General features: G+C 36.3%; 1 protein-coding gene across 5 annotated transcripts in view; it reads left to right on the forward strand.

Moving 5' to 3' along the window:
* TBC1D31 (TBC1 domain family member 31) overlaps positions 1-15,936 on the forward strand; it is a 65,213-nt gene that overhangs the window by 35,946 nt on the left and 13,331 nt on the right. For all 5 annotated transcript variants that reach the window (XM_070481546.1, XM_014838046.3, XM_044743777.2 and 2 more), the window contains 6 exons: positions 3,922-4,055; positions 4,380-4,559; positions 5,525-5,757; positions 6,033-6,185; positions 7,203-7,338; positions 11,912-12,004. In XM_070481546.1, the coding sequence (XP_070337647.1) occupies positions 3,922-4,055; positions 4,380-4,559; positions 5,525-5,757; positions 6,033-6,185; positions 7,203-7,338; positions 11,912-12,004 (929 nt within the window). The remainder of the gene's footprint in view (positions 1-3,921; positions 4,056-4,379; positions 4,560-5,524; positions 5,758-6,032; positions 6,186-7,202; positions 7,339-11,911; positions 12,005-15,936) is intronic.

Here is a 15,936-nt window from a genome sequence, read left to right on the forward strand (position 1 = left end):
ATAAATTTTTCCTGTTCATTGGAGAAAATGTAGGAAAATACACTGAAGAAAAGAAAATTCACCAATGTTCCTCTTCCCTAGAGATAATTTTTGATAATATATTGATGAATTTCTTACAAGAGCATTTCTCCCAAATCATTAAATATTCCTAAAAAACATAATTTATTGCCTGCATAATATACTATTTCATCTCACAGGTATCATTTATCTATTCATCAACTCCTAGACTTTTAGTGGGTTTTTCCTAATTTTTCCACACTTTTTAAGTAGCTTTTTATTTCTATAATCATACTACTTTTATTGACTGTTATATACATTATCTTATTTTAATAAACTTTGATAAACATTTTATTGACTGTAATAGTCCATAATGTGCATGTACTAGTTTAATATGCTATTGTTGGACATTTAGATTGTTTCTAATTTTTCCCTATTAAAAGAAACAGTGTTACAACTATCTTTACATACAAATATTTATAATTTCTTTTGGATGGATTTGTAGGATTAGTATTATTAGGTCATAAAATATGAATATTTTAATTGATTCCCCAAAAGGGTTGTACTACTTTACCCTGCAAGTAACACTGAGAGTTTTAAAAGGAAAAGAAACAACTCAGTAACAAAAAGATAAACAGTCCAATTTTAAAATGGGCAAAGGACTTGAATAGACATTTCTCCATAGAAAATAAACAAATGGTTAAAGTGCACATGAAAAGTACTCAGGATCATTAGTCATTAGGGAGATGCAAATCAAAACCACACTGAGATACCACTTTATACATACTACTAGGATGGCTATAATTTAAAAAAAAAACAAAATAAGTGTTGGCAAGGGTGTGGAAGAATTGGAACCTTCGTACATTGCTGGTGGAAATATAAAATGGTGCGGTCACTGTGGAAAACAGTTTGGAGTTCCTCAAAACGTTAAACATAGAATTATCGTATATTCCAGTCATTGCAGTCGTGGAAACAGAGACTCAAACAGATACTTGTATGTGAGTGTTCAGAGCAGCATTACTCCTAATAGCCCAAAGGTGGAAACAACCCATGTCCATTAACAGATGAATGGATGAACTGTACATGCAATGGAATATTATTCAGCCATAAAAAGGAATGCAATTCTGATGCATGCTACAACATGAATGAACCTTGAAGACGTTATGCTTAGTAAAATAAGCTAGACACAAAAGGGCAAATTATATGAAATATCTCAAATAGGCAAATTCATACACACAGAAAGTAGATTAGAAGTTACCAGGGGCTGGATGCAGTGGGAATGGGAAGTTAGTGCTAAATAGGTACAGAGTTTCTGTTTGGGAAAGGATTTTGGAAATAGTGATGGTTGCACAACATTGTGAATATAATTAATGCTGCTGAATTGGACACTTAAAAATGGTTAACATGGCACATTTTACCGTAAGAAAGAAAAGAAACATCTGATTTAGGTAGACATGCAAAACTATTTTTTTTTATTTCGAGTAAAATCTTGTTACATAGCTAAAGTACGATTATATGCTAAGGAAATTGATTTTTCTCTTCTAATCCTGAAATCTAAAACCAGAAGATCCATAATGTGTAGCTATGGATTTTCTTCAAGAGTTTCAAACTACAGTAGTCCATCCTTATGCACAATTTTGCTTTCTGCATCATCACCATCAGTCAACTGCAGTCCAAAAATATTAAATGGAAATTTCCAGAAATAAATAATTCATAAGTTGTAAATTGCACGCCATTTTGAGTAGTATGATGAAATCTCACGCCATCCGGCTCTGTCCCACCCGGGACATGAATCATCCCTTTTTTGAATCCTTAACCATCTACTTCATCAGCTTTTGACATCCAGCCATCAGCATTGTCATGGCTCCATGATCCTCTTTCTGACTTATTGTCAGAAGGTCAGTAGTAGCCTCACACTACGTCACAATGTCCGTGTCATTCACCTCAATTCATCTCATCACGTAGGCTTTGTAACTTCTCACATCTCAAGAAGAAGGGTGAGAACAGTGCAATAAGATATTTTGATAGAGACCACATTCATGAAACTTTTATTATGGTACACTTATAATTGTTCTCTTTTATTATTGTTGTTGTTAATCTCTTACTGTGCCTAATTTATAAGTTAAACTTTATCATAGGTAGGTATGTCTAGGAAGAAACAGTACCTTCATGTGTATGGTGTTTGGTACTATCCTCAGTTTCAAGAATCCACTGGGGGTCTCTGAACGTATCCCCCACGCATAAGGGGGGGCTACTGTAGTTTTATTCAATAAACCTTCACGGAACTTCAACTAAATGTTAGCACTGCCGGGGATAAGCCATTGTCCTGGCTTTCAGGTTTACAGTCTAGCTGGGACCTAGAAGATAGTTTGAAGAAATACAGTCACTTGTATGTATAATTTGGAACATGTTTATAAAAGTCATTTTTAAGTGCTCTTTAGTCTCTTTTATGACCAAGAGGAAATTCTTCATGTTCAGTAAAGGATTTCCACACAATTATCCTTGCTCTTCGTTCTGCTCTCACTCAGCTTTGTTGCTAGGGCCTCTGTTCACTTCTGTTGTGGTGGCACCAAGCAGAGTAAAGGAAGAGATGGCAAATGGTCACTGTAGAAAGCAGGGTTTCCCTCCTTCCTAATTGACAATGATATTCTGTTGATGAAGATTAAGTATAAGAATCGGAGCTTTTTGTATGTGTGGTGTAAAATTCCCAGAACCAGGAGTGTCTGAGACACAGTAGCTACTTGCTTAGTACATGTTGCTGAACTGGATTTTCCTTTTAAAGTTAATTTATTTAAGAGCAGCAGTTAAAGAAGTTGAAATATTTCTTTTAAAGCTTAGTCTTTGCAAGAGTTTGTGACTTAATTATTAACTCAAATTTAAATACTAATAAATGAGATAATGGACTTCTAGAATTAGAAAGCCCTATAATTACAAGCCATATGTAATCCAGTACTCTGCTGATCAAAGCCTTCTTTTCTTAGTTTGAGAAAGGCGATCTGGTTGTCAGAAGATGAAACCACAACTCAATATTTAAAATAAAATATCTAAATTTGATAACTGAGGAGAGCTGTGGTGGTTAGACATAGGCTCATTGTGCAAAACAAACTGATGATCTTACTAGGGTTTTTGAGAAGACCTGGGGGGTCGTGCTGGTTACTGAGTTAAAGTCAGCCTTCGAAGCCTCTTCACTGGCACGGATTCTGCTTTCCACTGGCTGACTTTCAGAGGATGCTGCTGTCACTGATTGGTTGGTTTTCAATATCAAGTTTACCGAACAAGTCATCATTGATCAATTAGATTTAAAACCAATTCTGATGGTTACTTGTTACCGTGGCTATAGAATAATTAATCTTTTCCTAGTAACGGGGGCTGTTTTTATCCTCATTATAACATTTAATGGATAGGGATATGCTATATACCCATTTGTTCTCATATATTGCTATCTATATGTAAAATGTAATTTTGAATATTTTTCCTAAACTTTTCTAACTTTAGGTATGGATTTTAGTAGATTTTAGGAGATGGATATTTAACATTGATCACATTTAGTGAAGACTTACCTAGGAGCCTTTTTTAGAAGGATCATTTTGTTAACCAAGAGAAATCCAAAAGTATGTAACGCGAGGCAGCAGAAACCAGAGTGCCCTATAGCCAGGATCAGGAATGCTTTGGGAAGTTTTGTTTGTTTTATTGACACTTTCTCATTGACTGCTCTGAAGAAACTGGCCAATTTCTATAAGCCTAAAGTACTTTGTTAACATGATGGAATTTTTAAATCTCTTGTTCTGGAATTTAAGGAGTTATGTTTTCTCTTCTCTATTAATGGGCATGTTGAGGACATAAACAGTGGATTCTTTTAGGAATTGCAAAGTCCTTTGATAATGCAGAAAAGTAAAGGTAAATTTTCCATTTTTTCCTCCGTAGTCAATTGGTGTCAGCACTGGTTTGAATATTTCCCTAACCCTCCTATCAACGTTCTGAGTGTGGTAGAAAATGTTCTGGCGTTTCATGACAGGACGCTGCTACAGCACTTCATGGAGCATGACGTAACTTCCCAGGTGAGAAGTATGAGCTTTCTAGAAAGACAGAACTTATTTTGGAAGCAAATATTGGTTCTGGTATAAGCAAAACAGTATTTTCTTGAAAGAGTATAATAAAAACCTACTACATTTTGTATTTTTAACAGTATTTCATTCTTTTTCTTCATTAAACTGCTTTCCTGAAAGTCTATAAAGAAGGGTCCAAATTAAGGTAGTTCTTGTCATAATTATATTTTTAATATAATAATTTTAACAGTTAAATCAAATGTAAGAGAATATTAGCAATACCTCTATTGTAACTTTTCCCTAGAAAACCAATAAATTTTTTCTTGTTTATTTTAGTTATATGCGTGGCCTCTTCTTGAAACTGTGTTCTCAGAAGTACTAACAAGAGAGGAGTGGCTTAAATTATTTGATAATGTCTTTTCCAACCATCCCTCGTTCCTCCTGATGACTGTCGTAGCCTACAACATATGTTCGAGGGCTCCTTTGCTCAACTGTAATCTTAAAGATGATTTCGAGGTCAGTATCCTTGTTCTTAAGTACCCATTCTCAGATTTCATTTATTTCAGTTGAAAACTCCATCCTCTTATTGAGTACCGACTGTATGTCAGATGCTGGTGCTGGGTGATAGGAATATGGTGGAGAACAAGTTATACCGTATCCTTGCCCTTACATAGTTTGTAGACAGTTCAACAAGCAATTAGAGCAGACTGTTAGTCTTAAAATCTTAGCTTCAGAAAAGAAACATAACATTGGAGTTTTATGCTTTTTACCTGTATAAAGGAGTTTAACAGTTGGGTAGTTGTTTGTTCTGTGCATGATCTTATCAGTGACCATCTGGCCTGTGATAGTCTGGATGCTTATCACACGTGCAAAATGGTAACTGAGAATTTTGAGGCTTGATGGGGAAGTGACTGAAAGAAAGCATTGGAGGTGGTTTTAAAAGGACAGATTCTTTTGGAGACAGGTTGAATCGTTTTTTTGTTACTTGTTTTGTGGTTCTTGTCAAATTAAACTTTATTTTTATTTCATGTTCACAAGATAACAGACATATATATATTTTGGAATTTGGATCTGCCAGTAGAACAAGATAATATGGAAACGTTTCAGATATTTTTAAAGAAGCTCATTTATACGCAAATTTATTTTGGATTTTGAAGGAAAAAAAATTCAAGCAGAAGAGTTTGTTCCATTGTTGAAGCATTCTTCTTCTATTATAAAGGAAGCCTTCAGTTTGTGTTAAAATTTAAAAAGTGTTATTTCAAAAGGTCATAATGTGGTTTTGAGAATTTTATTGCATTTTGAAAATATTAAATTGGATCTTCATTTTAAAACTTGGGTTAGGAAAAGCTTCAGTGAATTTGCAAAAAAAAAAATCCTCTTAAAGACAAATTCATGTTTTCCTTTTGAAACTCTTGTTTTAATTCTACCTCATAGTTGCTTTGTTAGGTAAATCTCAAATTAAACACAAAGTTTTCTTACAGTATTTTTTTCACCATCGGAATAATGTGGACATCAGCGTCGTAATTCGAGAAGTTTATCATCTCATGGACACCACGCCTGCCGATATTCATCCAAACAGCATGCTTGATGCTTTTGTGTCGCTGACAAAAGGGCAGTATCCAGTGTTTAATAAATATCCAAAGTTCGTTGTGGACTATCAGACACAGGAACGAGAAAGAATAAGGAACGATGAATTGGATTACCTCAGAGAGAGGTAATCATGGAATAGTTGTTCTTTGTGTAATAGAAACAAAATCTGTTATAACTAAGAAAATTTTTTATGAAAAATACATGTAAATTATTAAATATTTCTGTGAAAGCAAAATTTGAAGACTGGAAATATTTTTAAAGATACTTACTTCTTGCATATAGAAGGAAAACAGTTGCATATCAGTCGGATTACATTTTGTGTTTTAGTTGTTCTTGAACTAAAATTACTCAGTTTTCTTGTTGGCGTTTTGATATAATATTAAATATTGTCTACTTAAGGCAGACGGTTGAAGATATGCAAGCTGAAGTAGACCAGCAAAGAGATGAAGATGAAGCTTGGTACCAAAAACAAGAACGACTTCGTAAAGCTGAAGAAACAAGGAGAGAAATGCTCTTACAAGAGGAGGAGAAAATGATACAACAAAGACAGAAGTAGGTTTTATCACTTTGGAAAAATCTGGGCATATGAGTTCGTTGAATAACTTTGATTTTCTTTCATTTTCATTATAGGAACAATACTATATATAGGATTACCCAGCCGTGCTGTTTCTTTAAGCAAATATTTCAGTTAATAAAAAGAAATCTGTGTATACCACTTTTCAAAAATTGGCATATAGTAAAATAATTCTAAAGCTGTACTGAATATGATATAACTTTGTACTGATTATTCAGAAGTACTACAAGATCTAATGTACCTTGGAAGATGTTATTAGAAAGATTCTATAGTGGGCAGAAATGCCTTGTAATAGAGTGCTGGGTAAATCACCCTTAGGGAGCATAATTTCTTAAATTATGTTTTAAACGTATCTGTGTGAACTGAAAATTGAAACATAAAATGACTATGTCACTACTCATTTCATACTTTGGAGGACAGGGCAAGAAGTATTAACGCTTATTCAGAAGTTTGCTAATAGATAAAATGTTTAATTAAAATATGGGACAAGCATGGAGACTAAGCCTAATTGTTGGGAAACTCACTTCTCTACGTGTTCATCAATTCTTATTCTTGGGTGGGACTTTATGAAACAGATTTCTGGTGTGGGTTAAAAAGAGTTACTGAACTGAGCCGTTAACCTGCTACTGAAATTCTAAAAGAATAAGCATATGTGATCTTTGGTAACGTGGGAGCATTTTTTCGCCCTCCCTTCAGATAAAGGGTATCACTTGTATTGAGATCATCTGAGTAGCAGACACTTGAGAACTTTTGAATATGGAAAGGCCATCCACTTGCATGTGGACCACTAATCATTTTCATGAATGCAGACTTGTAATTGGGCATCTTTCACTTTTGTATTATAAAGATGGCTGTGCTACAATGGCACCAGTTAAATTGGGAAAGTGGACCAAACTAGGTGTCAGCCTTTCATTGTTGGGAAACAATATTTTTCCATTTAAATCTATATTGGGAAATATTATTACATGTTCCTCTTGATGTTTTTTGTGTTTAAGACTAGCTGCTGTGAAAAGAGAACTGAAAGTAAAGGAAATGCACTTACAAGATGCTGCAAGAAGGCGTTTTCTGAAGCTTCAGCAAGATCAACGTGAAATGGAATTAAGAAGACTGGATGATGAAATTGAGAGAAAGGTTCATTTTAGCACTCATACATTATCTCTGTTTACTCTCCTTTAAATGTAATGAGCACCTTCAAATTAAATAGTATTCCTAGAGTTCACATGAATCCTAAATAGCCCCTTTCGTTTTATTTATTCTTCCCTCAGCTTTTATTCTCTTTTTATTTCATTAATTGTTAAATAGTTTAGAAATGCCAGGAAAATTAGTCAAGTTGACTGGTGCCTTTGGTGACAGTTTCTCTAAAAATAGAAGTATCGATTAACCATTAAGTTAATTTTAATAGGGGAAATATTTTTTTTAAATATAAAAACTTACGGCCAATATAAAAACATTTTCATTATAAAATATATGGAATTAAAAATAGACCTTTTCCACTCTTTTCTCATTTCATCCCCAGAGATAAACTGTTAAAAAATGGTTAATTACATGGTCTTTCAGATGTTTTGCTATAGGTAAAGCAATAGTTGCGTTCATATTTTCTTATATTTGTATAAAAATGGGATTATTCTCCTAGACATTGTTTTTGTGACCTGCTTCTTAAAATGATACATTTTGAATTTCTTGTCACACACATTGTGTTGTGTCTCTCTTTCTCGTTTTCATGGTTCCATAGTATTCCCTTGTATGAATATGTCATAGTTTAGTCCTTGACCGTTGGGAATTTGGGTGGTTTGCAGTGTTTTGCCGCACGAAGCAGTGCCGCGTTGCACCTTGTCTGTTCAAGTCCTTGAGTGCGTGCACACACGCTTGTTGAGTAAATTCCCGGTTATGCCAAATTGTCCTCCAGAAGTGAACCCACTTAAGCCATTTTAAGTGTATAAGAGCACCCATACCCTGGGCAGCTTGGAGTACGTCAGTCTTGATATTTGCCAATCTGATAGGGAGAAAATTATACATTTTAATTAACCTTTTTTTTTTTTTTTTTTGCTAATGAGGTTAAATATCTCTACAGTTATTTATCTTCCATTTGGAGAAGAATTGTAAATTACACATCCTTATCATTTGTCCATTTTTCTATCAAGTTCATCTTTTTCTTATCAATTTACATGGACTCTTTGTATCATTTGGGGCAGCAGTGTCCAAAAGAAATAGTGTGAGCCACATAGGTAATTTTAAGTTTTCTACTAGGCACATTAAAAAAGTAAGAAGAAACAGGTGAAATTAATTTTAATAACATTTTATTTACCTCAATGTATCTATAGGTTATCATTTCAGTATGTAATTAGTATAAAGACATTATTAACAACGTTTTACCTTTTGTTTCTACTAAATCTTTGAAATCCAGTAGTGAGTTTTTATACTTACAGCGCACCTCCATTTGGACTAGTCACATTTTAAGTTCTCAGCAGCCACTTGTGGCTGCCACACAGCCTAAGGCTGGGGCATTAACCCTTTTGTCTGTTGTAAATGTTTTCCTCTGGTCTGTGTTGCTTGTCTCTTAAGCATGTTTAGTGTTCTTTTTTCTTTCTTTCTTTCTTTCTTTTTTTTTTTTTTTTTTTTGCTGAGGAAGATTTGCCATGAACTAAACAATTCAGATTGCCCATCTTCCTATTTTTGTATGTGAGCTGCCACCACAGCATGGCCACTGACAGATGAGTGGTGTAGGTCTGCACCCAGTAACCAAACCCGGGCCGCCAAAGCAGAGCACTCCAGACTTAACCACTAGGCAAACAGGGCTGACCCTCTTTTTTTTTATGTGAAATATTTTAATTTTTGGATAACCAACTTTATTAAATTTTTGTGACTTCTTGGTTTCATGTCATATTTATAGAGACCTTCCCATTCCAAGGTTATATTACCACTTATGCATATTTTCTTCTAGTCTTATGTTAGAATGCTTTTAACATTTTAAATGGTTAAAAAAATCAAAGAATAATAATTTCATGACATACATTTTTTTTTTTTTTTTTTGTGCTGTGAAAGATTTGCCCTGAGCTAATGTCTCTGCCAATTTTCCTCTATTTTGTATGTGGGACACCCCCACAGCATGGCTGATGAGTGGAGTGGGCCCGCACCCCAGCATCTGAACCCTCAAACCTGGGCCGCCAAAGTGGAACATGTGGAACTTTAAGCACTTGGCCACAGGGCCAGGCCCTATTAAATTTTTTAAAACATGAAATTCAAAGTTCAGTGTTCATCAGTAAAGTCTTATTGGAACACAGTCACATCTGTTTGTGTACGCATTGTGTTTGGCTGTTTTTGCACTACAGCAGCAGAGGTGAACAGTTGTGACAGAAACTGTGACACGCGAAGCCTAAAATATTTACTCTGTGAACCTTTACAGAAAAAGTTTGCCAACCCCTGATGCATCTGAAAATTGAATGTAAGGAATGAGTTAGGTATCAAGCTCGCTTCTTTCCCAAGGCAAGTCCATTGTCCCAACACCATTTGTTGAGTATTACCAAAGTCGTTTGCCAACTGACGGTTGTTAAATGTTATAGTCCCTTATATACTTGATCTCTCCCATTGGTCTGTCTGTTCCTAAGCCAGTACACACTGTTTAGAAAACAGCTTTGCACTGTTTTACTAAGTGGTAGAACTAATTCCCACTATTAATCTGCCTTTTCAGAGTTTTCTTCATTATTCTCAAATGTTTATCATTTCAAATAGACTTTGAAAATTTTGTCACCCTCTCTCTCTCTGAATCCCCACCTCCCCCATCCTATTGGAATTTCTATTCAGATTGCATTGAATTTAATTTAGGGAGTTTCAAACCTAGTTTTAATAAAATACTAAATATTTTTTAAATCTTTTAAAGTATTTTTAATTCATCTGTATTAGAAATCTGTTATCTCTTTATAGCATGAGGTAATACTCTTTTGTTTTATTTAAAGCTGATTACTTTTAAATTGTTTTCTTTTTAATGCTTTTTTATTTACTTATTTATTTATTTTGAGGAAGATTAGCCCTGAGCTAACTATTGCCAGTCCTCCTCTTTTTGCTGAGGAAGACTGGTCCTGAGCTAACATCTGTGCCCATCTTCCTCTACTTTATACATGGGACGCCTACCACAGCATGGCTTTTCCCAAGCGGTGCCATGTTCCCACCCAGGATCCGAACTGACAAACCCCAGGCCGCTGAGAAGTGAAACATGCGAACTTAACCACTGCATCACCGGGCCGGCCCCTAAATTGGTTTTTAAAATCTCTGATTCCTTTTAATTTTCTCATCTAGTGAATGAGGTTGAAAACTCGATGTAGAAAAGTATATGTTCTTCTCCAAAAGTAATACGGGTTTAGCATTTGACCTCTTTATTCCAGACCCCTTTGGGATAGTGGAAAGCAATTTTCTGGTCAGAGAATGCTCTCAAGTCCTTCCAATGGCGTGTTCTGGCCTCTGCCTACCCTTCCAGCCTCCTAATCTGATAGTTCTGACCCTGCTAACTGCAGAAGCTTCTCTGGGCACAGTTCAGGCTCCATCCATCAGGACAGGCTGCTTGAGTCCAGAGTGACCATGGACATCCGTTAGCAGCAAGCAGTGCTGATCTGTTTTTGCTCTGGCACATAGCTGTTTGTATCTCTGAAGACTCATAAGCAAAAGAGCTTCTGTAGTTGAAATTCCTGAAAGGCATTCTTTGCTCTGCCAAACCTCTCCTCCACCTCTTGGCGTTGTCACTGCTCTTGCTTCAGAAACTCAGGTATCCCCACCTTTGAGCTGACTGCTCAGTAACCTCCTGAAGTGGAGCTGGCTGCCAGTCCATGGTGGTTTACTCCTTGGATGTATGTCCTTACGCATCACGTTACATTCTCAGTTCTACTGTTTATTTCTCCTATTACAGGTATTTGATAGTGTCTTTTATCTTTACAATATCTAACCTTTTGCCTTATGATTGCAGGTAGTAATGCAATCATTAAATGTTTACTGAATAAATGAATGGGCTCAGATAGCTGATGGGTTGTAGTTTTGTTTTTTTCTGAAACACATGTCATGTATTTTATTCTCATCCCCCAAAATTGGGACTTTAGCCAGCCCAGTATTTAAGACACTTGCTAAGATTCTCTAGTCTAAAGAGTGCCTTATGCAAACCCCCTAGTGTATAGGAGTGTAAAGCTTGCAAGTAATCAAATTTGGGAGAAAGGTGAGCTTCCAATTCCCTGAGTCCAAGGAGGGCACATACAGGCTGAATAGTCCACAGTAAATTTAAACTGGTTGCCAAACCGAATTTATAGAAGTATAGAGGTTTAATCAAAAAGAACATCAGATAAATGTTATATTTAATAAGATTGAACATTCCATATTCTTATCCACCCCAAATTTAAATTGCTCAAGTTTTTCTAACTCATAATATTGGCTAATGTAATATGGTGAGAACTGCCATCTGGTCTCCCAGTCTGGGTAGATGAGCATATGGTAATTGTGCTTTCTTTTTTGGAAAATTAAGCTTAACATTAAGTCGGACGTTATTCCTAGATTCCACAGTGAATGTTAATATATTGTCAGGTACTCTGGTTTCAAAAACCTAATGATGCCTATTGTTTTACATACTTTTAGTGGGTTGTTTAGGTCATAAGATTACTAAATCTATTAAGTGAAAGTTATTTTGTAAGTTTCTTTTTGATATTCACAGTTTGCTTTGTGGCCGTAGGTACACATGAGAGATCGAGAAATTGCTACCACAGCCAAGGACCTAGAAATGAGACGTCTGGAACTCGAATCACAAAAAAGACTTTATGAGAAGGTATAAATCAGCTATTTGCAATATAAGAAAAGCAGGGTTTGTGCAAACACTTTTCTTTTTTTGGGTTTAGTACTAAGGATTTTTTTGTTTTTTAATTTTTTTGGTGAGGAAAATTGGCCCTGAGCTAACGTCTGTTGTCAGTCCTCCTCTTTTTGCTTGAGGAAGATTGTCACTGAGCTAACATCTGTGCCAGTCCTCTATTGTGTATTTGGGATGCTACCACAGGATAGCTTGATGAGTGGTGTGTAGGTCCATACGTGCCCAGGATCCGAACCCATGAACCCCAGGCTGCCGAAGCAGAGCACGTGAACATAACCACTGCACCACCGGGCTGGCCCCTATATGAGCTCTTTTTAGAGTGTATGTTCATGGTTTTTTAATGTTCATTTTATTTGTTTTTCTAAGCAGAATATAGTGCCATCCAGGATTGTAAGGTAGCCAGAATGTCTGAATATACAGAGCTTGTTGTAATTCTTTAATTCCTGTTTCTCTTAGCAACTTAGTCTAGTGTCTGAAGCACCAGATGTAAGCCCCAGATTTTGCCTCAGGATCTTCTACCAGCTGACTGCGTTTTCCTGTATCTGTGATAGTGACTGCAAAATTGTCCCACTGCTTCACAGGGACCTTCTAAGGTCAATCAGGCGAGAGCTGTGAAGTACTTAAAATGGAATCTTCTGGGATCAAATCAGCAAGCGTCTACTTACACACATAATTCAGTTTCCAAGACACTGGGAAAGGGAACTTTGTTAATATAAATATTTATTATAGAGGAAGAGCATTTTGCTACTCATCTATTTAATGTTGAAACTTCCTTCAGCCCTCTTAAAGTCCACCTGTGAGTTTCAAATTAGTGATAACTGCAGATATACACCAGGGAACGTACATTTGATTGTTATTCACATTAAATAAGATTTAAAACATATAGCATCCATTCATGCTTACACCACTGTTTAAGTTTCCATGCTGAACTTGAAGAGCTAAACCAGTGACTCACCCTTCAGCGAGGTCTCTCATGATTTTGAATTAGGTTAATTCATCTGGACCAAGCTTAAGTTTACTTTCTACTATCTCTTCTTTGGGGGAGGTGAGACGGTGGCACCAGGGGGCATGATTTCAAGTTAACAGAAAATTTGCAAGAAAAACACTAAGAATTTCCAAATAGTTTCCTCTCAGATTCTCAAATATTAACATTTTGCTAAATTTGCATCATCCTTCTCTATCTGTACACATTTACACACACAGATGCTGTTGCAGACATGTTCCTCTTTAACCCTAATTGCTTCAGTGTATATTTCCTGAAACCAAAGATTCCTTATTACATAACCACAATACAGTTATCAAAATCTGGAAATTAACATATTATTAGTATCTGTTGCAAACACCTTATTTAGATTTTATCAGAGTAAACTTATTGTCCTAAAACATCCTTTAGAGAAAAAGAAAATCTAAGATAATCCATTTGTCACTTATGTCTCCTTAGTCTCCTTTAAATTGGAACCATTCCCGAATCTGTCTTTATATTTTATGATATTGATATTTTTGAAACATACAGGCCAGATATTTTGTAGAATGTCCCTCAGTTCGTGTTTCTCTGTTCCCTCATGATAAGAGTCAACTTCCACACACTTGCTGGCATGCCACAGAAATGATACTGTTTCTTTCTGTGTATCATATCATTTTTGCTATCTTTTGAAAGATATATTTAAGCAAATAAATACAGTTAGAGAAGACAATCTACTCAGTAAAACTAACTTATAAAATCATGGATTTTATGAGGTCATTCGATACAAAGGTGCTGCAACTGCCTTTTTCAAGTTAACTTTAGTGATTAACTCTTTATCTGCCAAACTTACCTCTTACGTTAGGTTGGTTAAATGTGTCTATTTCTAAACAAAGTATATCCTAGGAAAACAGATGATATTGTGATTACCTCTATTGGAAATATGAGCTCAGCATTCCATATATATCTAATTTGAGTAAAATTTTTTTAACAAAAGAATAAAACTAAGCACAAACAAAGAAGCAAATACTGGCCTTTGATCCAGATGCTATCCCCTTCTTCATTTTCTAGGACCTTGTTTCATCAAGTCCGTTTTCTGTCTCTGTCTTGCGCGTGTCCTCGTGCGTGTACCTTCTCCTTGGCATAAGACTAGCCTTGCCAAGATTGCTGTGAGGGTGAAATAAGTTAGTATGTTTATGTCTGTGTCAGTTGTTCCCAAGACTACCCTCAGGTTCAGTGATTTGCTAGAAGGATTGAGAGAATTCAGAAAAACTGTTATACTCATAGTTACAGTTTATTACACTGGAAGGAGACAGATTACACTCAGCAAAGGTAAAAGGCACATAAGGGGGCCAGCCCTGGTGGCCTCGTGGTTAAGTTCAGTACACTCTACTTCGGCGTTCCCAGGTGCAGACCTACACCACTCATCTATCAGTAGCCACACTGTGGCAGTGGCTCACATATCAAAAAAAAGGGAGATTGGCAACAGATGTAAGCTGAGGGCGAATCTTCCTCAGCACAAAAAAAAAGGCACGTAGGTGGAGTCCAGGAGAGACCAGGCACAAGCTTCCAGTTGTCCTCTCCCAGTGTACCATATAGATAGCACTTAATTTTGTCAACAAAGTTGTGTGACAACCCTGATAGAGTATTACCAACCAAGCAAGCTCACCTGAATTTGGTGTCTGGGATTTGCCTGGGGGCTGGTCATGTAAGCGTGGAGCATGCATGTGGCTGGCCTTACTTCTTCAGCAGTGGGCAGGCTGATTATGTGTGGCCCAAAGTGCTCACTGTGAATAACATTGCTAGTATAAACTATCTGGCACGGCCCAAGGCCCCAGGTGTACAGAGACACTCCTATCAGGAAGGATATTCCAAGGGCTTGGAGCTGGTCAAGGGCTAATCGTTTTTGTGGAATGTTCAGGATTTGAATAAATCAGACTACTGAGTGAACGCTTTACTGCACAGTGTCTGATGTGTGGCACCAGCTGGGTAGCTGTTAGTTCCCCTTCTTCCCCCTTGGCCTAAAACGCTCCATCATTTTACAAAATGAGCTGACAGCTTCCTCCCGCCGTCTGCTGCTTCAAACCATCACCCTATCTTATGCTCTTCATTATTTTTAGATTTCCATTGTCTTCCTCCTAATCCTTAATCTCCATACATACACCATTTTACCTCTCTATGGAGTAGCTAAAGTTCTGTAGTTTGCTTTTCTCTTTGACTTAATAAAATCCTTTTTCTGAATGGTCATAAGCCTTCATAGTCGTCATTCGTAGTGGCTGTTGATGAGCCCTAACTTATGTAAACTTGGCTTCTGGTGTTAGATGGTTAAGTGGGTTATAATTTTTGGCAGTAAATTTCTTCACACATTCGTCTTCTCTACATATAGGTGAAACACATTTTTAACTAATTATGAAGGTAGTTATGCTGCCAATAGATAATTAGAAAAGTAGGAAAAGAATCCATCAATCGGAAAATACCTACTGATATCATCAGGAAGAATAAGTGAGATTATTTGGAACATAAAATTGATATTTTGCTCTTTTTAACTGAAATCTTCATGAATACTGTTTGCTACCTCCCCCGTCCACTGTACCCATTAGCCCTCTCTCCCCATTCTCCTGCCCCTGCCAACCACTCATTCACTTTCTGTCTCTCTGGATTTGCCTATTCTAGACATTTCATATAAATAAATCATACAGTATATGGTCTTTTGTGACTGGCTTCTTTCACATAGCGTAATGTTTTCAAGGTTTATCCATGTTGCAGCATAAGCCAGTACTTCATTCCTTTCTATGGCTGAATAATAGTCCATTGTGTGGATAGACTGTATTTTGTTTATCTCTTCTTCAGTGGGTGAATATTTGGGTTGTTTCCACTTTTTGGCCGTGATGAGTAGTGCTGCTGTGAACATATATGTACAACTTTTTATTTG

Source organism: Equus asinus, chromosome 12, assembly GCF_041296235.1.
Source record: "Equus asinus isolate D_3611 breed Donkey chromosome 12, EquAss-T2T_v2, whole genome shotgun sequence".
Classification (NCBI taxonomy): Eukaryota; Metazoa; Chordata; class Mammalia; order Perissodactyla; family Equidae; genus Equus; species Equus asinus.